This window comes from Pituophis catenifer, unplaced genomic scaffold, assembly GCF_029215685.1.
Source record: "Pituophis catenifer annectens isolate HBS135680 unplaced genomic scaffold, rPitCat1.0.hap2 SCAF_10, whole genome shotgun sequence".
NCBI classification, from domain to species: domain Eukaryota; kingdom Metazoa; phylum Chordata; class Lepidosauria; order Squamata; family Colubridae; genus Pituophis; species Pituophis catenifer.
In genome coordinates this window covers 627,991-650,943 of record NW_027256890.1, presented here as the reverse complement: position 1 = coordinate 650,943, position 22,953 = coordinate 627,991, and the positions used below count along the sequence as shown (strand labels likewise).

General features: G+C 50.6%; 3 protein-coding genes across 5 annotated transcripts in view; 2 read left to right on the top strand and 1 right to left on the bottom strand.

The window, feature by feature from the left end:
* SMPD4 (sphingomyelin phosphodiesterase 4) overlaps positions 1 to 8,588 on the top strand; it is a 35,784-nt gene extending 27,196 nt beyond the window's left edge. For both annotated transcript variants that reach the window (XM_070950776.1, XM_070950775.1), the window contains 7 exons: positions 1,701 to 1,801; positions 2,217 to 2,380; positions 2,579 to 2,784; positions 3,559 to 3,792; positions 4,370 to 4,501; positions 7,670 to 7,798; positions 8,107 to 8,588. In XM_070950776.1, coding sequence (XP_070806877.1) covers positions 1,701 to 1,801; positions 2,217 to 2,380; positions 2,579 to 2,784; positions 3,559 to 3,792; positions 4,370 to 4,501; positions 7,670 to 7,798; positions 8,107 to 8,427 — 1,287 coding nt within the window. In that variant the 3' untranslated portion in view covers positions 8,428 to 8,588. The remainder of the gene's footprint in view (positions 1 to 1,700; positions 1,802 to 2,216; positions 2,381 to 2,578; positions 2,785 to 3,558; positions 3,793 to 4,369; positions 4,502 to 7,669; positions 7,799 to 8,106) is intronic.
* A 1,485-nt stretch (positions 8,589 to 10,073) lies between these two features.
* Positions 10,074 to 16,828, top strand: LOC139322084 (coiled-coil domain-containing protein 74B-like). The gene is made up of 9 exons (XM_070951064.1): positions 10,074 to 10,305; positions 10,399 to 10,443; positions 10,540 to 10,635; positions 10,947 to 11,210; positions 12,861 to 12,945; positions 14,325 to 14,541; positions 14,627 to 14,709; positions 15,697 to 15,747; positions 16,346 to 16,828. Exons 1-9 carry the CDS (start codon positions 10,074 to 10,076, stop codon positions 16,482 to 16,484), a joined length of 1,212 nt encoding a protein of 403 aa, XP_070807165.1. The 3' UTR covers positions 16,485 to 16,828.
* A 452-nt stretch (positions 16,829 to 17,280) lies between these two features.
* Positions 17,281 to 22,953, bottom strand: part of MED15 (mediator complex subunit 15) — a 43,009-nt gene continuing 37,336 nt past the window's right edge. For both annotated transcript variants that reach the window (XM_070951280.1, XM_070951281.1), the window contains 6 exons: positions 22,521 to 22,584; positions 22,125 to 22,191; positions 21,467 to 21,627; positions 20,517 to 20,683; positions 20,233 to 20,331; positions 17,281 to 17,528 (listed from right to left, as the gene is read on the bottom strand). In XM_070951280.1, coding sequence (XP_070807381.1) covers positions 17,392 to 17,528; positions 20,233 to 20,331; positions 20,517 to 20,683; positions 21,467 to 21,627; positions 22,125 to 22,191; positions 22,521 to 22,584 — 695 coding nt within the window. In that variant the 3' untranslated portion in view covers positions 17,281 to 17,391. The remainder of the gene's footprint in view (positions 17,529 to 20,232; positions 20,332 to 20,516; positions 20,684 to 21,466; positions 21,628 to 22,124; positions 22,192 to 22,520; positions 22,585 to 22,953) is intronic.

Here is a 22,953-nt window from a genome sequence, read left to right as displayed (position 1 = left end):
CATGGTGAGTTGGCCATGTGAGCTGTCCTATTCCATATTACCATAAGCCTATATGTAATAAAAGTAGTTTCAGTATTCATAACTTTTGGTGTTCAGATCTAGTCAACCTTGTAACCCCATCCACTTCGTGGGATGGATGTTGGTATCCCTAACCGTAACTTCGCAACATGGTTGATGAAGAAAGCTTTATTATTATTATTATTATTATTATTATTATTATTATTATTATTATTATTATTATTATTATTATTAATTGAATTTGTATACCGCCCTACTCCCGAAGGACTCAGGGCGGTGAACAGCCAGATAAAATACATATAATATAAATGTTAAAAAGCATTAAAATACGATTAAATAATTTGGCCCGGAAAACGAAATTTAAAACACCCCAAATTCTTAAGACAAATTTAAGATTTAAAAAATTTTTAAAGTTTAAAAGAGAGGTTAGGCCAGGCTGGCCTGCTGAAAAAGAAATGTTTTGATGGCACGGCGAAAAGCGCGCAGGTCCGGGATCCTCCGTATCTCCGGGGGAAGCTCGTTCCAGATGGCAGGTGCCCCCACAGAGGAGGCTCTCCCCCTGGGGGCCGCCAGTTGACATTGTTTGGCCGACGGCACCCTGAGGAGCCCCTCTCTATGGGAGCATACTGGTCGGTGAGAGGCTACTGGTGGCAGAAGGCGGTCTCATAAATACCCCGGTCCTAAGCCATGGAGCGCTCCAAAACCTTGAAGCGCACCCGGAAGACCACCGGGAGCCAGTGCAGCTCGTGCAGGAGGGGGGTCACATGGGAGCGCCCCGTCGCTCCCATAACCACCCGCGTGGCCACATTCTGGACCAGCTGGAGCCTCCGGGTGCTCCTCAAGGGGAGCCCCATGTAGAGAGCATTGCAGTAGTCCAGGTGGGAAGTGACAAGGGCATGAGTGACCGTATTTAACGAGTCCCGATCCAGAAAGGGACGCAACTGGCGAATCAGGCGAACCTGATAAAACGCCCTCCCGGCCACAGCCGTCAAGTGCTCTTCTAAAGACAGCCGTGAGTCCAGGAGGACTCCCAAGTTGCGAGCCCTCTCTGTGGGGGCCAATGACTCGCCCCCAATAGTCAGTGAGGGCACCAACTGACTATATCAGGATGTCGGAAACCACAGCCACTCGGTCTTGGATGGGTTGAGCCTGAGTCTGTTCCTCCCCATCCAGATCCGTACAGCCTCCAGGCACCGGGACATCACTTCAAGGGCATCATTGGGGTGGTCCGGGGTGGAGATGTACAGCTGGGTGTCATCAGCGTACTGGTGGTACTTCACCCCGAAACCACGGATGATCTCACCCAGCGGCTTCACATAAATGTTGAACAGAAGGGGCGAGAGGACCGACCCTTGTGGCACCCCACATACAAGGGGCCTCGGGGTCGACCTCTGCCCCCCTGCCAACACTGACTGCGACCGGTCGGAGAGGAAGGAGGAGAACCACCGCAACACGGTGCCTCCCACCCCTAGCTCTTCCAGCCGGTGCAGCATGATACCATGGTCGATGGTATCAAAAGCCGCTGAGAGGTCTAATAGGACCAGGACAGAGGAGCAACCCCTGTCCCGAGCCCTCCAGAGATCATCAACGAATGCGACCAATGCCATTTCTATGCTGTACCCAGGCCTGAAGCCCGACTTTAAGTGCAAACATACATTTAAACATCCCATTTGTTCCTGCAGGTTCTGGAGATGTGGTTAAGCTACTTACAGCCTTGGAGATATGCACCAGAGAAACAACTGCCAAGCGCAGAGGCCCCACCTCGTAGTGTATCAGAGAAATGGTGCGTCCTGGGCTGGGGCCCTTGGAGCCCCTGCAGATCTGGCCAGCTGCCTTTGCTCCCAGCATAAGGCAGGTTGGGTAGAGAGGGGGCTGGCTCTCCAGCGGCTGCCTGGGTGAGCTCATTGAAGGTGGCTGGAGGCAGCAACGGGTGTGGCTGTGCTGTCTTTGGGGAATCGGGATGTTTTTCTGGCCACCCTTCTCTCCAGCCCTGGCTGTTGCTGCTTACATGGGGGCTTTGGGGCCCATGGAAATGTCCCTGTAGTGTGACGGTCTTTCTGCAGCCCTGCTCAGCTGTTCAGGTGCCAGGAAGAGCCACACCTGTGTAACCTGGACTTGCTGGAGCTGATTGTCCTGGGTGCCTCTGAGCTGGAGAGGAAAGCAACTGACCATGCTCTCCGCTGACTGTTTTTTTACAGGGAGCCTTTTGTCCAGGAGAACCTGCTGCTCTACACAAAGCTCTTTGTCAGCTTTCTGAACCGAGCTCTCCGCACAGACCTGGTCAGCCCCAAGAATGCCCTGATGGTGTTCAGGGTGGCCAAGGTTTTTGCTCAGCCTCACCTGGCTGAGATGATCCAGAGAGGTAAGAAATGCCCCCACCCCACCTTTTCTGTGGCTGCAACCAGTACAGCATGGGGGGGGCACTTTGGGGGTTCTTCGAGACCCCTGTCTGATAAATGGTACCCCTGGGCTGCACAGTGGAAGCAGCCCCTTTCCATGGTGGCCAGAAGGGGCTTTCCCAGGTCTGAGGCCAGCGGGCCATTCCCATCTCTCTCTGCAGCAGAGCAGCTCTTCCTGGAAGCCGATCTGAGCCTTCCCCACCGTCAGCACCGCCTCTTCCTGACTCCCTCGCTCGGAGGCAGCTTCCTGTCAGGACGGGCTCCCACCATCACGGACGCCTCCTTTAAAGTGAAAAGTCACGTCTACAGTCTCGAAGGGCAAGACGCCCAGTACAGGCAGATGTTTGGGACAGAAGTCAGAAACCTGGTAGGTTGGTTGGCGCTGCTGAATGGATAGGGAAGCCCCTCCATCAATAGAACTGTGGCCCTTTGACATAAAAGCTGGGCCTATTGCACCAACCCCCCCTCCCCGTTATGGCACAGGGCCAGATTAACTTGATGAACCTCTCATCCTCCAAGACAAGCCGGCAGAAGAAGCCTGCCAACTTCCCGTCGGTCAATGAATTCCGACTGACGGGATCCAAGAGAAGAGCCTTCTCTGCCGCATCCCTCTGGGATGTCCTGTCCTCCCGGGTGAGGCTTTTCCCCACTCTGCTGTCCTTCCACAGGAGCCCGAAGGCCTGACTCCGTTTGTTGGCCTGGGGAGGCAACGGGAGTCCATCACTGGAGGAGATCACACCTCCCCCTCCGCCCATCATCTTTCATTTAATATTATTGCACTTCCAGTGTTAATTTTTATTGTTTTATTCCTTTGCTATTGTTATTTTTACATTTTTCCCGTTTTATTGTTGTAAGCTGCCCAAAGTACCCCTCTGGTGAGATGGGCAGCAAAATAAATAATAATAATAATAATAATAATAATAATAATAATAATAATAATAATAATAATAGTAGTAGTAGTAGTAGTAGTAGTAGTAGTAGTAGTAGTAGTAGTAGTAGTAGAAGATGCAGACATACAGAAACCAGTCATTTGGGAACTGCATCCTGGTTTCCTATCTATCCGAGGGGGTCCCTGGCTCTTTGCTTGGCCTGAGGTTTTTTGTCTTCTGAGCTACCCTGACTCTGGCATTCTCCCATCCAGGTGCTGCGACTGGCCCAGCTGATCAGCCAGGCCCAGCAATCGGCCAGGTCCCTCTCGGACCATTCGGCGGAGTCCGGCCCCGGCCAGTCCTTCCTCTCCTGGTTCTGGTTTGGCTCGAGTGACCTGAACGGCTCCTACCTGGGGAACGACATGGACGAAATGGGGCAAGAGAGTATACGAAAAACGGATGAATACTTGGAGAAAGCCCTGGAATATTTATGTCAGATATTTCGGGTAGGAATTTGAGTTCTTTAGGCTCTTTCTAGAGCCCCCGTCAGTGCTGTAAATCCAGCTCAACTCCTGGCCGCTGGTTAACAAAGGTTAGCCTGTTCCAGCCCTTGGTTTGTGGGCCTCCTTGGACAGGGCTGGAGAGGTCAGCTGAAGAAAAGGCCTCTGAGGCTTCTGGGCTGCTTTGACTCATGGAGCTCATGGGACTTTCCTGGTCTGTCCTGGGAGAGGGAGGGCTGCCCCTTCTCTGCAGGTGAGTGGCTGCTAAAGCATTCCAGCAGAGCGAAGCCTCCCTTTGGCTGCACTTTGTTTTTCTTGCAGCTTTTTCAGTTTAATTAACAGAAGGGATTTTGAAAAGAGCACTATTAAAATTGCCAACATTTATTTTTTAGAGGGAGAGGATGGTTTGTGGTAACCTTTCCACTGAGTCAGGTGCCAAATTCTCCAAATTCTGAGACAAGTATTGGTTTTACAATTCAAGGAGAACCATGACATTTTGCGTTTAGGTATCTCCCACATTTGCTCTTGTAACAATGCAATTGACGTGTAATAGATAGGACTGTCCTGTTTTGATTCTTGCCAGTTGAACGAAGCCCAGCTGAGCCAGCTGATCCTGAACAGGAGAGGGGCTCCAGAGGAGAACGGGAAGAAGTTGCTGCCAGACTGCATTGAGGACGAAGATGGGCTAACACTCACGCCTCTTGGAAGATACCAGGTAGGCCAGTGACCTGCTCAGGAAGTTGTGCAAAGCAGCAGTGCACATAAGAATGTAAGCAGGGCTCTGATAGATTGACCCTGGCCCATTCGGTCCAGCAGGCTGTTCTCCCAGTGGTCTATCACCTGCACAGGGATCGACAGCCTTACCAGGTAGACCAGGCAGGAAAGACCACCAGGTTAGTTAATTGTACTTGACTGTAAGGTTACATTAACAGAATGTTGCAAGTGAGAAAGTGCAGTTCCTCTCCCACCTCCTTGTCTGTTTTGATCTGTCCTGCTTCTTCCAGGATTCCCTGTCATTGGGCGACCTCTGGGAAGGGAACACTCTTCTCCCCTTTATCCACACCATGTACATCTCCATCATGTCTCCTCTCATTCACCTTTCAGGATTCAAAAGCCCAAATGTCACAGCTTTTTCTTACAGGGAAGCTGCTCTTGGCCTCCTTAGTTCTGCTTCTCTTGGTCTTCTCTAGGCCTGACCCAGCAACCACAACCGCATACAGTATTCCAGATGTGCTGCACCAGGGATCCACGCAAGGGCATTGTGACACTGGCCTCTCGGTGTGCAGCCGTTTCTTATCCCTCCCATGGGGGGGTGGCTTTTCTGACAGCAGATGCACCCTGAATCAGCACTTTCATTGAAGTGTTTACTGTTGCTCTGAGATCTCATCGCTCACTCCTAGCTGTGATCCCATCGGTTTGGATGACTAGCTGGGATTTTGGGTACCACCAGGTACCACTTTACACTTGCCTATGTTGACTTCCACTTTTCAACATGCAGAGATCCCTCTCTGAAGCTCTTCATGGTCCCATATCGTCTTTACCACCCCAAATAATTTAGCTTTCAGCAAACTTGGCCAAATAATTTGTGAATAGGTTAAAAGGCGCCATTCAGAATGTCAATTTTCCCTCTTGGTTTGTTAGTCATCAGCCACTTGCTTACCTGCCTTGCTTATCTTCCATGGCTGTTGAGCTTCCTGGGAAGTCTTTCATGAGAATCTTTCTTGGAGGCTTTTTGAAAATTTCAGTCAGTGATGCCTAATAGCTCATCACCCTTATCCACATGTCTACTGATACCCTCAGAAACCCCTAGTTAGATAGTAAAGGTATTTTTGAGCAAGGTTCACAGATGGAATAGTGCCAGGGTGGTCCTAGGCTTCATTCACAGGGATAAAATCAAGATCACATGAAGTGTTAGTACCGGTTTATAAAGCCTCGGTAAGGCCACACTTGGAATACTGCATCCAGTTTTGTTACCATGATATATAAATGGTGTTGAGACTCTGGAAAGAATGCAGAGAAAAGCAACAAAGATGATTATGGGACTGAAGGCTAAAACATAGGAAGAACGATTGCGGGAATTGGCTATGAATGGTCTAGTGAAAAGAAGGACTAGGGGTGACAGATTGTACTGTTTCAATATTTGGGGGGATGCCAGAAAGAAGAGGGTGTCAGTCTATTCTATTTTTTAAAGTACCAGAATGCAGGACAAGAAATAATCCATGCTAAGGAAGAATTTCCTGACAGTGAGAACAGTTAAACCAGTGGAACAGAAGTGCCTTCAGAAGTTGTGGGAGCTTCATCACTAGAGGCTTTTAAGAAAAGATTGGACAGTCATTTGTCTGAAATGGTGTAGGATCTTCTGTTTGAGAGCTTGGAGCTTGGAACTAAAAGACCTCCAAGGTCCCTTCCAACTCTACTCTTCTCTATTTAGTAATTGTATTGTTTATAGCAATTTCCACCATGTTCTTGGAACAGATTTTAAGCAAGCAGGCCTAAAAATGTTTGTGTCTCCCCATAAGCCGAGTTCCCTTCTGGTCTTCAGTTGCAGAGGCAGGTTGTGTATGGCAGTTAGGAAGTGCACAATCGTGGCTTTCACCTCCTTAATAACTCTGAATGGATGCCATCAGAGCCTGGTGAGATGTTGATAGTCAGTTTGTCACTAAGGCCAAGCACTTTTCTTCTTGTTGCTCAGTTGCTCTGAGTCCCTTCCTGAGGGAGTCACATTTCCTTTTTTTCCAAAAATGGCTGTTTTATGTGCCTGGTAAAATTAATACATTTATTGGTAACTATGTAGATGGTTTGTTAAATTGAACGGGCTCAAGAACAAAGATAAGAAAGAAGAAAATGACATTTTGACATTGTATGGGAAACAAATTATTCAGAAAATAGTGTTTTCCAGAATGTCAGCCAGAAATTTGGCTACCACCAGAACTACCAGGAGCCCAAAGTCAGATGAGAGAACACTTGAATATACATGATTTAAACATTCTGGTTGAAACATAAATGAATAAAGATTTGTCTCAAATCAGTATACAGTCCACAAACTATACGTTTCTGTGGTTTGTTTGTTTGTTTTTGTTTTTTGTTTTTGTTTTTTTAATTTGATTTATATGCCGCCCTTCTCCGGAGACTCAGGGCGGCTTACAATGCGTTAAGCAATAGCCTTCATTCTTTTGTATATTTTATACAAAGTCAGCTTATTGCCCCCACAAACTGGGTCCTCATTTCACCTACCTTAGAAAGGATGGAAGGCTGAGTCAACCTTGAGCCTTGGAGAGATTCGAACCAGCAGAAATTGCAGGCAGCTGTGTTAATGACAGGGTGCACTAAACCACTGTACCATCAAGGCTCTTTGGTTTACAATAATCAGAGCTCAGTATCATCTTGGGACTGAATATTTTCACACTTCTGCTGGTACAGATATCTGTACGCACACAAAGGGTGAAGAAAGCGGGGAATCGTAAAAAAAAAAAAAGAAAAAGAAAAAAGCACACTCAATTACCGAGAGTTAGATCTTTGCTGGAAGAGAAGATCTGCCCTGCTGGAGGTCTAGGTGGGCCCAAAAGAAGGATCATTATCCTGACATTGACTGGCTGTCTTCCCCACAGTCAAGAGGCAGAGGGTCAGTAACCTATGATGCCATTTGATGTAGGGCTATTTTGGAGATTTGAGGTTGCTTGTCTTAAAAAACAATTTCACTGGAAAAATTACTGGAAAACTTGTGTGAGGAGAATGTGATTAATTCACACAGTTGTCCAGCTCAGCTGGGAGGCTGAGTTGCAGCAGCACTCCCGCAGGTTCTTTCTGGGATGGACAATGGGTCCCAAACAGCTGGCTTTTTGCGACTCGTGTCTTAAGACCCACAATTTCCTTTTTGCACTAGATCATCAACGGCCTGCGCAAGTTCCAGATAGATTACCAGGGAGATCCAGAGCTTCAACCAATCCGAAGTTATGAAAGCACCACCCTGGTCCGTCTGCTTTTCCGTCTGTCTTTGGCCATTAATGAACGTGTAAGTGGACCTCTGGGCTCCCAGGCCATTGAGCGGCCCTTCTTTCCTTTGCCTTCGCATTCCACGCCGCCAGGGTCCAGATACCGGAGTAGATCTACATGAGGCTGGCATCTCATTGTGGGGACTAGAAGTTCTTGGCGTGTTGGACAAGGCCACGGGGGGCTCTTTGGCTAAGCAATTTGCTATGGCAGCAAATTCTTTAATTAGCCATCCCTGAACAAGGGGGTTGTCTGCCCATTTGGCTTTCGTGCTAAGGGTTCAATCTCATTTCCCCCATCTTGATTTGATTTCATCTTGGTCCCTTCTAGTTTGGAAGTCAGATGGAGAGGCTCTGTGCTAGAGAAGATTTCCTTGGCAGTTTCTGTCGCTATCACCTTACCAACCCGTCTCTGATGGCTAATTCCCAGCGCAGCCCACGCACCAAGTGGCATTCGGGGCGGATTCAGCAGCCGAGAATCAGCTTGAGGTTTCTGGCCAGCTACAGGACTCTCTTCTCCATACTGATAGTTTACTTCATGGCCTCCTGGTTCTGCCTTGGGCCAGTGGCCTGCACCTTCCTCCTCCTCTTGATATACCTTCTCTTTGCCTGCGGGATGACTGTCTTGACTGAGAAGAGACAGTTTCATTGACAGCAAAAGCTGCCTGAGTAAGCCCTACCTTCAGTTAGGGGTACAGGCTCTCCTGGGTGCTGAAGAAGTCTTTTTAATTGCGCGTTCACAGAGGGTGTAATTCTATGCCTGTCAGACTGTTGCTGTGTATACATTCTATTTTGATAAAAGTTTTTTTTTAAAAAAAACAACACCATGATCTTGGGAGACTCCTGGTGGCATGGGGAAGCTAAAAGAAGCAGGGGCCCTGATCTGCTTTGGTGTCCCCAGTATGGCAGGGCTGCTTGGGCTGTGCCAGCTTCTGCAGCCGGACCCCCATCCAGTGCCCACAGCCAGCTGTTGCATCGGTCTCCTCGCAGCCTTCCAACTCAGCAGGCTTCATTTTGCCCTTTGAGGACCCTTTTCACTTGCACAAGTGGTGCTTGGTTTGCAATAGAAGTATGGGGGTCCTTTGCTGAATGGTGGGGTCCAGCTATCGGCTGTCCCAACTTGGTCAGTTAGAAAAGAAAAACTCTTAGGCCCATAAGAAGCGAATTTGAGGTTTTCCTGCCCAGCGTATATTGTTACCCTTTCCATGACCCCCTCCACCCCCATCAAGAAGCATCCAATTAGGGGCTAACAAATTGTTTTGGGAAACAGTCTCTGCATCTGGCATTCCTCTCTCGTCCTTGAAGCAGCCAGAGCTTCCCATGGGGCAGTCTTGAGGCTTGGTTCCCTCCCTCATACACCCAATGCCCTCCATCCCCTTTCAATGGCAGGCTGTTAACAGCAAACAAGGTGTAGTGTAGCATAATGGCACTCTGACACCAGCCCTCATTCATCATAAGGGGAGGGGGCTGAATGAACAGAAAATAATTAGTGGCTGGAAAATTGGCAAACCACGGTTCTGAGGACTAGGTGGATACAAAATAGTGGTCATGAAGAGGGAGTTTGATTACTTAAATTCTAGGCTTCTGTTTGTAGAGCAAGCATAGAAACAAGACTATTCTTTAAAAGTCTAAGGCCAGCAGGCAAGGTGTGGCATTCCCCCCCCCACACACACACACCGCAGAAATTAAGGTTTGATTGCCTGGTGGGAGAGTGTTGTTCTGCTCTCTGGCTAAGAGGGAAGGAAAGTCTCCTGCCGTGACTTCCATGGAAGTTACACAAGGTGCCTTCACAGGTCTAAAGTGAGGGTCAAGTAATTCTACCTGGAGCAGGTCAACCCGAAGAGTCTAGCAGGAGGGGCCATGAAGGCTCCGCGGAAGCAACCAATTGCGAGCCTTGAAGAGGGGCGACTGCGGAGTTGGCCTTCCCCTGCACTAAAGCGGGTTCTTGAAGGAGCTGCTCAGAGTGAAGGCTGCTGTGCTGGTCCAGCCATGAAGTGAGGCTGTGGTTGCAAGAGGCCAAGAAGGAGCAGCGGCAGGCGGTGTCTCCGGACGATGGAGCGTCGGAGAGCAGGGCTGGTCTCTTCCCCTGCCCCAACCTGCGCGGGCTGGCCGAGAGCCCTGGGGGCGGCGTGGCGGTTCCAGGCTCGGCGAGCGCGCGCAGACGGCCCCTCCCCTCCGCGCAGACCCTGCGCGCGCCCCCGGTCTCCTTGGCGACGGGGACGCGGCGGCAGCCGAGCGAGTGAGGCTCGAGCGGCGCCTGCCGGGCTTCCCGCGATGCGCCCCGGGCGGTGGTAGCGCATGCAGGGCTCTGGCTTCCCGCCGCTCGGCCACCTGCCGCACTGGCCGCGTGCGGGGCAGGCGGAGCGGCCCGGGCGGGCGGGCGGCCCCGGCCCGCCCGACGCCCCCACGCCCCCCTCCAGGCGGGCGGCCCCCGAGCTAGAGCGCAGCCTGCAGTTCCTGCAGCAGCAACACGGCGAGACGCTCCGGCAGCTGCACCAGGAGGTCGACCGGCTGAAGCGGCGCAACCAGGGTGCGGGCGGGGTTGGCGCGGGGGGCGCGGGGCGGGGCGGCCCTGACCTCCCCCCGCCCTGACCCCGCCCTGACCCCGCCTCTCTCCCTGCAGATCTGCAGTACCGGCTCATCATGCAGCCGCTGCTCCAGCAGGCAGGTGGGCGGCCGAGCGGGGCGAGCAGGCGGGCGCGGGGCCGGGCGGGGCGTTGCCTTGCGTAGCTCCCCCTCGCCTCGCCTCTCCTGCTCTCGCCAGGCTTCCTCTCGGCGGACCGCGAAGGCGCCTCTGCTCGCAGGGCCAAGGCGAAGCGGGCGGGCGGCGGCCGCAGGGAGTCGGAGGGGCGGCCGGAAGGTAGGCGCGGCGGTTACCCGGGGGCGGCCGGCAGGCGAGCCGGGAAGTAGCTGCCCCCTCGGAGCAGGCGCGGGAGGCCGGCCGGGGGCGCGGGGCGGCGGCCGGCCGGACGCCCAGAGAGGAGCCGCCGCGGAACAACCTCGCTCCGGTCTCTGATCGGGCTGGCGGAGAAGCCCGACAGAGCCGCCTTCCTCGGCAGGGGCCGCCCTCTAGGTCGGAGCCGTCGGATGCCGGGGCCGCAGCGGGCTCGGGGGGCGCCCCCGGCCGGCTTTGCGAGAGGCCACCCCGGCAAAAGTCTCCTCCTTTTGCAGATGCGGAGCAGAAGGCCGGCGAGGACGAGGACGAGGCCTTGGCCGAAGAGGAGGCTGCCCCGGCGGGGAGCCCCGAGTGGGAGAGGGGCGCCGAAGCTCTCACTGCAGAGACCCAGGAGGCGGCGGCGGCAACGGCAACCTCGGCCAGGTGGGAGAGCCCGGGCGGCCGCTCCGTTTCTGCCCTGGGAGCAGAGGAAGGGGAGATGCTCGGCTCGCCCCCGGCGCCCATTCCTAGGGGGAGGAAAGTGGCCCCGCTACCCCCAAGTCGGGGGCGGCTTTGCACTGAGCCGGGGGGGGGGCGTCAGCGAGTTCTTGTTCTGTGCTGGGCAACTTCTGGCTTTGTCCGTGGGAACCGAGGCTTCTCGACTAGGCTGCTGGCCGGGAGGTGCTGCCTCTCGGCCGGCAGAAAAGGAGCCCCGGCGGCTTTCGGCTGCCCGCGAGAGAGGGCTGGGGGTGGAGGGGCCGGCTGGGAATTCCTGGCGGGCGTTTTTCTTTATGCTTTTTTTGATTATGAAAAAGAAAGAGAAATATGCGCAAAGTTATAAAGAAGAAACAGAAAAGCATCTAGTCACATATCTGGAAATCATAGTTCATCATAATCATCCATCGCTGATCCAACACATTCAGAAATCACAAATAACATCAACTCTGCAGACCCTTAAGTTAGCTGGAGCAATATACAAGGGTTGATTGAAAAGTATTGCCTCTAACTGCCCTTATTAGCTTAATCAGGAATATTTCAATATGTAAATAGGAAAATTTCTCTGTACCATCACCTCTATTCACTACACGTTTCTGTCCCTGATGGCCATGTTTCTTAAAACCATCACAAAGGAACTCCAGCCACTGTTTGTTCACTCAAGTCCAGTAGATACCTAGGAAGGTTTCCTTCCATTTTGAGAACAGGTGGAAGTCTTGTGGTATCACATCTGAGCTGTGTGGTGGTTGCAGGAAGCCAGCAAGATGCAAATTTGTGTCTTGGGTGGCTCACCAAGTGTGAGGCCTGGCATTCTGTGGCAGCAAAATTAACTTTCCTTTACAAACTCCGTTTAATCATTTCAAAGTGTTGAGCCATAAAGTAGAGAACTCTGTGGTGATGGAGGTGTCAGATTCAGAGAATTTATGTGATGAACACCATCTGCCATCTCAAAAAGTATATAATCCTAAATTGATTTCTTTTCCCCCTTACGTGAAGCTTTGTGATGAAATTCCATGGACTTGCATTTTATTTGTGGGTCCTAACAATGATCCCTTGTTTTGTCGGCTGTTACGATGCTGTGAAGAAATTCCTCACCTTCATTTTTATAATGTGACAATTGCTCACTTCAAGCTTTCGTTTCTGTCATCTACATGTGAGCAATTCAAATGCACAAACCTCCCAATACTACCAATTTCTGAATCAGTTCATTACCCTTTCTCATGTGGAACTGATAAGTTGCTGTCAGAAATTATCTACTTCATTCTTTTTCAAACCCATATATTCATCTTTACTGTTTTGGATCAGAGGGGAAGAGGACTCATGTCGCCAGAAGCAACCTGCATTCGGGTCTAATTACACCCACCACGGCCATCTCACCACAGGACAACTCGCTACAGGACGAGTTACACTAATATCAAAGAATTGGTGGAATAGAATCGTTAAAGAAAGGATGCAAAAGGAGGGACAATGAAATGTGAATGGCAAAAATTAAAATATTTTACATAATTAAATAGAATTGTTAAAATTTTCCCGTGCCAGGTTGGTCATGGTGAGTTGGCCGCAGCAACTCACTGTGGCAAGTTGTCCCATTCCCCCTGCATTCAGTGATGAATTTTAGCTGGAGGCACTCCGACATCCAATCCTGGCACAATGCTTAAACTTACTGCAGGCTTCCATTCCAAAGATGGGAGCAACCATTCTTTTCTCCCAACAAGGGAAGAACTGCCTGGAGATAAGTCTCATCTACATAATGAGTAAATGCATGGAATATTATGCAGAAATTGAGTACAGAATAAGGAGGTTTGAATTCCACAGATTTCCAACAACTTGACAAATTGGCTTTTTGTCCAAGTAGACATCATTTATTCTCTACTAAAGTTTTTGCTACCATCAGTGGTTTCTTTGATGTTACCACTTCTTTCCGCTGCCCAGAAAAAATAGGAATTTCTCATTTTTTACTCCATTCGGCCATTAAAACCACCATATCTTCCCCCAGACTCTCCTGAAGAGTAATTGTAGGTTGACAAAGGATTTAATTGACACTTGGGGTAGATTATGCTTTTTGAAGGCTGAAAATGATGCACGTTCCAATTAAGGTGCCCGGAGATGCTGTAATGGCCAATCCGGGGCAAGCATTTGTCCTTTGCAGCAGAAAATGAAGAAAGCACAATTGCTCTCAAAACCAATCCACAACTTAAACCCATCTTCTATCCAGATAGAATATTCTTTCATTCATATATTCATTTTTAAAATTATTTCTGAAATGTGGGTTAGTTAGTTTGTGGCATCAACTTAGCTTGAGATAAGATGATAGTGCTTTTATGGAAGTCATGAAATCATTGTAATGATAAGAGGACCTTATACTTTACATTCCAAGAGTCTCCTTAACATGTAACATATAAATGTTTTGGAGGCGGCCCAGAAGGAAAATGGCCACTCGGCAGTTTGTCCCAAATTTAGTCCTAGCCAACAGATGTGGCTAACAAATATATAAAATGATATACAGCAAGATTGGAAAAAATCTGACAAGATTTGGAAACATCCAATAGGTGCATCTTTCTAAAAAATGTATTTGGAATTGAAGTTCCTCACTGGAATTTATGAAACATATTAAATATCTGAATTTAAATTTGAAAGTATTTTGTGTATGTGTGTATATATACACACACACACACACACACACACATATACAGGACTTGCATGCCAGACATATAATATTCTAGGGAACACATTCGTTCTACTGAACTTGCCTCAAGGTTTAAAGACTCGGATCTAGAAATCTCTTTACATAATATATTCATATTTTAAAGTATGAAATGATTTTGTCTGTTAGGGGATTAGAATTCCATTCTATCTAGATCGTTCTTATTGGTTACCTAAATTTGATTAGATTTAATTTTTAATTTGAGTCCTCTTTTCTGGTAATACAAGAAAACTAAAATAATTATATTCATTTTAAGCTATTTTTTTTGTACTGCAGGAAAGTTATTAACATTTCGTTTCCATGATTTAACACATATTGTTGTTCTGTTGTCCACATTTGTAATGACTTGAGCTTTTTGTGAGAAAGGGAGTGATGGTGACTGGCACTCCTTTTAGACAGTCTACGTTTTGGAGTCCTGATTTTGAGAACCTCCTGGAGGCTGTGATTGATACTCCTGCCCTGCCTGACATTGCAGAGACGCTGCTGTCTACGACCAGGGGACGTCGCCGATGTCTGTGCTTCATCCCCCAGCAAGCCAGAGCAGGGCTGGAGATGTGAAAATCCCGTCTGCGTCTTCCAACCCCTTCTTGGTGAACGTGCTGCCTTCCTACATGCGGAAGCCCCCCAGCCTGGAGGAATGTGAGGTGGTGATTCGTCAGCTGTGGAACATTAACCACATGCAGATGCAAGAGGTGAGGCCTTTGCTCACTGGTGGTGCCAAAGATGCGCTGGGCAGGAAGGGCCCTATGAGAGCCATTTTCTTCTCTCTTCCTGCAGCTGATGTACTTGAGATCATGCCTGGATGATATACACAAGACCAAAAGAATTCCTGAAGATTACATGTTAGCTGGTCAACTTGGGTAAGCTGGCTTCGGAGATGAAGGTTGAAGGGTCCGGCACACACTTTCTGGCACCAAGGGAGAATCTGAAGTCAGCCTTGTGCAGTTACTTCTCTCCCCCCCCCCCGACGGGGCTGATTTAATGTCTGTCAATTGCCTTCTCAAATTTTAGAGAATACTCCTCCTCACACAAGTCTCGGATCCTAAGAAGACCCTTTGGTCTCTAAATCTCCAGTTTTTTTCCCAGGTGAATGCGGCACTGAAGAAAATGGGATCTCTTCCTTCTCAAGCAAGAAAAGTCAGATGCCACATCTACTTGCCCTGTAACTGATTCTGCTTTGCTTCACAGAATCCTAGAGAACCGATCTGATTGAGAAAAGCCTTGGCTGATGTTCTGGCCAATTCAACCCTCCCTGGTCCTAGTTCAGACTCTCGTTCTTGGACTGGGAGGGAGAGGCTCGCCCCCCCTTGGAGGAAATCCATAGCCAAGGAGAGGCTGGAACTGGATCCGCCCTCTTAGCCCAGCCTGTTCACCACTGCCCATCCTGCCTGGTTCTTGTATTGGGAGCTGAGCAGCCTTGAGGCACCTTGTGAGCTCCAATGGTTAGGGATCCCCCTGGATCATGCTGGCTCTCTCACAGTAATTTCCATTGGACCTTGGAAAAATACAGCCACTGAATTCTCTTCCTGGGAGTTGTTTGGTGATATCAGGATGAAAAGGCAAAGATTGGGTTTTGCCCACTTTGATGGCAAGTTCAGGGCAGGGCACACACACACAATGCATGGGCTTCTTTGTGAAGTACACTCTGCTTATCATTGTGGAGGGAAGAACCTGCCCCCCTCCCAGCCCACCTGAGTCTCCCATGGTCTCTGGCATTCTTTGCTAGCTCTTTGAACAAGAGCCAAGGTGGAACGGCATGTCCTGTTCAGCCAGCTGGATGGAACTCTCTGCCAAGGGGCCAGGCAAGATGCCTCCCTTTGGGAACTAACTCACTCTCTTTCATTTAGGAGCCAGGAAAGCACAAAGTTGCCCAGAGTGAGGAACGCCCCAAAGAAATGGTAAGCAGCCCCCTTTTAATATTCCCCCTTTATTAGGGTTATGAAGTTAAAATTCTCCACTGCATGCTGAAATATCTCAATTCAGCAACAGAAATACTTCCAATTCTGGTCTTTACCTGTAGAAAAATACCAAATGTAGGCAAGATCATAGACAAAAACATGATGTAGTTTTGACTACATCTGGGCAAGACGAGACACGCTGCTATACTTTCTGCCTCTTGGAAATATTAATTTGGCAGTTTAAAAAAACTTCAGACCTTGAAGTAATGGAAAAAATTTGAGCTGGGTTGCTTGTTTGGAAGTATGTACCTGCATGCAGGTGTGTGCTTGGTCTGCACAGCTGAAAGCAGCTTTTGACCAAGTCTTTCTCTTTCCTGATCCAATCGGCATGTCCCAAAACATATTAATGCTGACATCAACCCAGTATTCTTGATGTAACCCCAATAAAAATGTGTTTTTGAGCATTATCCCTGTTGGCTGAGAGAGGCCAAGAGAATAGTTGCTTTTGCTTGAAAACAAGTCTTTTACAAGCCCTTAAAGAAAGGTGGACCCCTTGAAGTCTCCTGTTGGCCATCAACAGGCCTGCTTTGTTTTCCAGCCGGATCCTGACCCCACTGCCTGCTGCCGAAAGAGCTGTGCTGCCTGCCCTGAAGCAGACGCTGGGGAATGCCTTTGCCGAGAGGCAGAAGCGAGCACAAGCCGTTCAGAGGAACAGGCTGCACAGGACTGCCCTGTAGCCAGGAGACCCCCTGCAGCCAGCTGCCTTTGGGACCCCTACTCGGAGCCCTTGGGCTGCTCCTGAGGCCTTTTCCCCTCACCTGATTTTTGTTAGACTTTGTATGTATGCCGACTTTCATGCTCGCTGCACTACAGACAGCCACAGTTATAGTGCTTAATTGCTAAGACTGCTTTGCCTTCAAAAGCAGCGGTCTCCTCCGTCTTCCATATCACAGTTGGAGGCCCAACACAGGCGAGCCTGCTTAGATCAAAAGGCTTTGTGAAAATGTAAATGTGGGTTGGCAAAAAAAGGCTGGGTATTAAATACTGTAACAATAGATTTATTACAATAAAACAAATGCAATGATTCATGTCTGAAAGATCGCGCCTGTTGTACTACAATTAATCAGCAACTTGCAAAGTAATTACTTGAAAATCTTCAAAATGGCAGAGTGCTCAGAGATTGACAGAAGGGGCAGCATCCGAGATGCTGTCTTAACAATGCCAACATTCAGAAAGGTGGAGAACTGTGTCCAAACAGTCCCATTCCTGAAACTGAAATGTCAGAGACATCAGCTGGAGTGCTGAAAGCAGGAGTTTCTGCCTGAACCAACAGTCTTGATCCCTGGCAGACCCTCGCCAGCCCCCACTTGATGCCTTGTGAGAAGCAGAGCGCAGTGGGTCCTCCTGCTGACCGAGGGCAGGGCTGACGCTGGACCAGCTGTCCAACTTTCCACGAGGGACCGAGTTCGCTTTCCCAAGCTCTTCTCTACAAAGGCATTTTTAACCCTCCCCTGAAAACTGTAAATTCCCACGGGCGTCAAGAGCCTGGCCAGCCACCAAAGGCAGAAGCAATGCAAGCAGGAAAGCCAGGTCTGAGCCCATGAAGGCGCTTGCTTCCAGTGCCCAGCTGGCGAGACTGGCTGGTCAAGCAGCAGACAAGCAGGCCTGCCGGATGCTCTGGGCCCAGGTGTTGAGGAGGGCGGTGACTGAGTGCTTGTCTGGCAGCTGCAACAATTTGGACATCATGTAGCGATACACCGACTGCAGGAAAGGGTTTGCTTCTGCAAAGGGAGACAATGTTACAAGAAGAAATAGTATAGGTCCATGTGGTCGAATCTGGCACGTGTGCCGGAAGTGGCACGCAGAGCCATTTCTCTAGGCATGCGGAGCCATCGCCTGTTGCTCTTCCAGGTTCCGGTGCGCTGGCCAGCTGGGTTTTATGCGCACCGGCAGGCCGGAAACCGGAAGAGCAGCTGCCTATTGCGCATTTGCGCTCCAAGATGTTTCAGAGTGCGCATGCACACCGGTCAGCTGGTCTGATTTCTGGCGCGCATGCATGTGCGAACAGCAGCAACAAAGGCGTGTGTGCCAAAAGATGCAGAGGAGGTCCTGGCGGTCGCTCCAAAGGGCGCAGAGCAAGGTAAGCCGGGGCTTCCCTCCCTCCCTCCCCTCCCCTCCCTCCCTGCCTGTATGGGCTTCTTGAGTGGCCCCAGGCAGTCTGGACCAGCAGCTGGTGAAGGTGGGGTGGTGGTGGTGGTGGGCTGCCTGTGCAGATGACCTGCAGCTCAGCGCTGTTTTCAATCGGCGAGTGAGGCAAGAGGGCACACAGCGTCCATCTGCCTGTCTCGGTGAGGAAGTTTCCTGGAGAGGCAGCTGAAAACTCCATGTGGCGGCTGCCAATCACAAGTCCCAGGGGCGCCTGCTTCCAAGGGAACGGCTTGGCTACTTTGAAGCGAGTGGCCGGGAAGCTTCCTCGCCAAGAGACGGGCAGATGGACGCTGCATGCCCTTTTGCCTCATTCACCGATTTAAAACAGCGCTGAGCTGAGGAGAGGCAGAGCCGGGATCGGAGTCAGCCAGGGGGAAAGGGAGGTGTGTGGTGCCACTTCCCCCTACAAGCACAGCGTCCGTCTGCCCATCTCTCAGCGAGGAAGTTTCCCGGCCACTCGCTTCAAAGTAGCCGAGCCATTCCCTTGGAAACAGCCGCAAGCGAGCAAGCCCCTGTGGCTCGTGATTGGTGAGAGATGGGCAGACGCTCTTGCCTCACTCGCTTGCTTGCACTGAGTGTGGGGAGACTGGGAGCTCCGCTTCGGCTGCCGACTGAAAATAGCGCTGAGCTGCGGAGGGCGGCAAACTCCAGAGCTGAAAGAGGCTGAGGAGAGACAGGGTCAGGATCGGAGTCAGCCAGGGGGAAAGGGAGGTATGTGGTGTCACTCCACCCTACAAGTGCAGCATCCGTCTGCCCATCTCTTGGCGAGGAAGCTTCTCGGCCGCTTGCTTCAAAGTAGCCGAGCCATTCCCTTGGAAGCAGATGCGCCCGGGGCTCGTGATTGGCGGCCTCCACATGGAACTTTTGGCCACCTCTCCCAGGAGTCCCGAGGCATAGCAGCTGCCTGCTCCTCCCTCTCTGCCTCCCGCCCACACTGAAGGTTGGGAAGCATCGGGAAAGTTTATACTCGGGGCAGGAAAGCAAGCTGCTGCTGTCGCCAGCATCATGGCGAACAGGCCAACCGGTTGGAAGGAGGCCGCCCGACCAGCTCCCTGCTCCTCTGGTAGCTCGCTTCTTCCCCGGAGAAGGGACGGCTGCATACAGTGGAAGTGCTCTCGGCCCCAACAGGAAGCTTGCTTGGGCTCCTTCCTGCTGGGAGCCGCAGGCTGCAGGGGGAAGAGCAAGAGTGACTGGCCCGCCCAGGTGCACGGGGAAACATTTGCTGGCTGGGTGGCTGGCTGCTCCTTCCCTAGCGTTGGCCCAGCTGGCGGTGCAGCAACGGGCGTGACGGGGTTTGGGTGATGGGCCCAACCGCAGGCAGCATAGTGATGGGGGTCGGGTGGAGGTGCCGCGCCAGGGAATAGCAGTTCCCAGGGGGAAGGAGCCCAGGCAAGCCATGCGTTCAGAGCTCACCGGCTGCTGGTCCACCAAAGCCCTGCCAGCCACATCTGCTTAGCTTGCTGGCAGCATCATAATGCTGGGAGGAGCCCAGGCAAGCCGCGCATTCAGAGCTTCCCCAGCGGGGCCAAGAGAGCGGCCATCAGCCAGGGAACGGCAGCTCCCAGCAGGAAGGAGCCCAGGCAAGCCATGTGTTCAGAGCTTCCCTGGCAGCGCTGTTAGCCCCACCATCTTGGCAGCACCATGTGCTGGCCAGGGAACAACTGTCTCACCAGGGAACGGGCCAGTACCTAGTTGTCCTCTGGTAAGAGAACGCTGGCCTCTTGGAAAAAGGGGGGACATGTTCGGGGATTTGCAGTGCAGGGTGCATGCGCAGGGGGGTTTCCTGCACGCATGCACATTGCATTATGGGTGCCGGCACGCGGGAGCGCGACAGCGGTCGCACGCTCAGACTTTTGGCACACAATGCCAAAAAGATTTGCCATCGCTGGTATAAGTTCTCCTGCTTGAGCAGGCGGCTGGACTAGAAGACCTCCAAGGTCTAGTCTAGTCTAGTCTATTCCCTCTTCCAGTCCCTATTCCTATTAAAAGGCACAATGACAGACTGTGTGCGTTGCAGTGCCCCAAATAATCAGGAGTAGAAACTTAGAAAGCCTGTTCCTCCTCTTATTGCTTCCTTCTTTAAAAATGAAGCATTAACCTGCTCTCTGCCCCACTCAGCTTCCCCCCCCCCCCCCGCATCATACGGATTCCAAAAAGTCTTTGGCTCAGCAATGTGAATCCAGGATTTTCCCCCACCAGCTTAGGGTGTAGCCAGAACGGGGGTTCAAAGCACAGAAGGGAACTAGCCAGCCCAAGCACCAGCCGCCAATGCCATACCGTATTGCTGAGGGTTGTCAATCCAGAGGGGGCTCTGGTCTGGGTAGTCAGCTGGGACGCTGAGCTGCAGCGGGGGGACGCTCGGAAGGTTCTTGTCATCTGAAACCAGAGGTGCCATGTGTGTTTTTGGGGGGGAAATCTTGCAAAAACAACCTGAAAGCTTTTTTGCACATCAACCCTTCTTTCTTACTTCACCGTCCCCAAGTCTGAGCAACTTCAGCTGCCCCCTCTCAGAGGGTCAGACGCTGCAGTGGGCTCACCCCACAGCTGTCTCTGCCACTCACCTATCTTGCAGATGAGATGGACTGTGCCATTGTTGCTGCAGTGGGCAGGATCAAGGTTCACGAGGAACTTGGGGTTTAATCTCGCCACCTCCCCTTGCAGAACATTTGGGATGGTCTGCCTTTCGTCGTCTTCGTACTTCCGCTTCCGAGGGGAAGGCACCGGAGTCCTGGGCAAAGAGAGGCCCATCCAGACAACCAAATATTTACGGCTGCATCCGGCTATACAGCTAGTCCTTGACTTACAACAGTTCATGAGGACCGAGATTGTTGGGGACTATATGCTGACTTGGTAAACCGCTTAGAGAGGGCTGTAAAGCACTGTGAAGCAGTATATAAGTCTAGGTGCTATTGCTTTTACTGACCTTTCAAAGTTACAATAGCACTGAAAAAAGTGACTTATGACCGTTTTTCACACTTACAACCGTTGCAGTATCCCTGTGGTCATGTGATCAAAATTTGGCCACTTGGTGACTGGCTCATATTTACCGCGGTCAGAGTGTCCCAGAGTCACATGATCCCCTTTTGCAATCTTCCAGCAAGCAAAGTCAATGGGAAAGTCAGATTCACTTAACGACTGTGTTAGTAACTTAGTTACTGCAGTAATTCACTTATCAACTGTGGCTAGAAAGGTCGTAAAATGGGATAAAATTCACTTAACAGCTGTCTCACCTAGCAATGGAAATTTTGGGCTCAATTGTGGTTGTAAGTCAAGGACTATCTGTAAACGTAATTAAGCAAACTTGATTTTTATTTTTCTTATTTTTAATTAAGACAAGGTCTGCCAAGTCCTGGGAGCTGAACAGGACATGTTTTTTAGGTCACATTTATGCAAAAAATGTGGCAAAATCCGAAGGATTCCCAAATGCTTCAGCCCGGCTGCATTTCCCAAAGCCTTCCCACCGCTGGAATTTGCTTGCTTTGTCCTAAAGAGTTGAAAAAATGACACCTACATGATTGGGGGACCATGGATGGCGGTCACGGCTGGCATGAAAGTTCGATACAGGGAATGATTGAAGACTGGTGAGCGGATATTGGCAAGGACAGCATCCAGCAACGGTTGGCACAAATACTGCTGCTTCGTGGCAGGCACTGCAGGGGGAGGAGGGGTGGGCTGGCATACAACAGAGACACCAATTACCTGCACATAAACCAAGCACCTTTGTTGCTCCCTCTACCTGCTCAGGTCCTAAACTTGGCAAAAAGGCAAAAAGAATACGGCAACTGAAAAGCCAAGTCTGTCTCTTGACCCTCTTTCTAGTGATTAAAGTTCAGATACTCTCTGGAGACCCGTCTTTCCCACCCACGTCAACACAGAAGAGAGTAACTGGGATCAGAGAGGGAATCTTTCCAATCAGGCTGTTTTTCACCATCTGCCTCAGCCCCAACCCAAGGAAGTCCTCTGCTTGGTTCCGGGCTGACTGATCCCTGCCTGCCTGGCTCCCCTCACCCGCCATTTCCTGCACAATCAATCTGGACTTTGCACAGGCACCACGTTTTCACCTGCAACTTCAGAGCCTCGCCGAGGGGCAGAACCCGAGGCTCTGAGGAACGGATAGGCTGCCATATTATGGGATATTAGAAAGATGAGAAAATCCTCCCTTCACTTACCACGGCCATGTCGTTCTTAAGCTTCTCCAGAGCAATTTCACATTTCTGCAAAGTTTTCAGAGGACAGCTAAGAAGGAAAGAAGGGACTCTCAGACTTCCCTCCTGGGGAAAACGGAAACCGCACAGACATTTCTCAGATCAGGATGTTTGGCTGGCCAGGGAAGTGAATGCGGGTCCCATTTCTCGTGGGGCTGAGAAGAACAAAAGCTGCAATGGGGCTGCTAGTCGCTGAGAACACCTGTGCAATGCTGAGACTGACCGTACAATGGAGGCCCATAGCCAGAGGGGCAGGTGGAAAGCCAACAGCAGAGCCCCTCTCAAGTGCTTCATTGCAAAGGAGGATCCCCATGGCAGCAGAGACTCACAGAGGGAAATGTGCAACCGCCAAGAATTTACCGCTTCTTAGGATCCGTCAGAATGTCCAGCAGGCTCTTCATCTTGCTCAGGTCCTTCTTCCTGTCTGAATGGGAAAAGGCAGGGATGACCAAACCGTCAGAAGAAAACAAGGGGGACCGTGACTACTGGGTAGCCTTCAGTCCTTTTCCTTCACTCAGAAAGAAAATATAGAATTGCCCCAAACACAACAGAGTCAGAAAAAACAGCAGGCAAAACATAATCCCACCATTGAAGGCCTGGCCACCAGCTCCAGCACCAAAGATCAGATCTTCACTGGGACTGAGGAGATCTCCTCTGTAGCTGGCCAAGATGGTGAAGAAGCCAAATTTAATATCTAAGTTTGCGAGGGCACAACTGCAAGAGTGCCATTATAGTAAAATTGTAAAAGATTGCGACAAAGTAAAAGGGACAAAGTGGTGGCTGAACAGCAGTC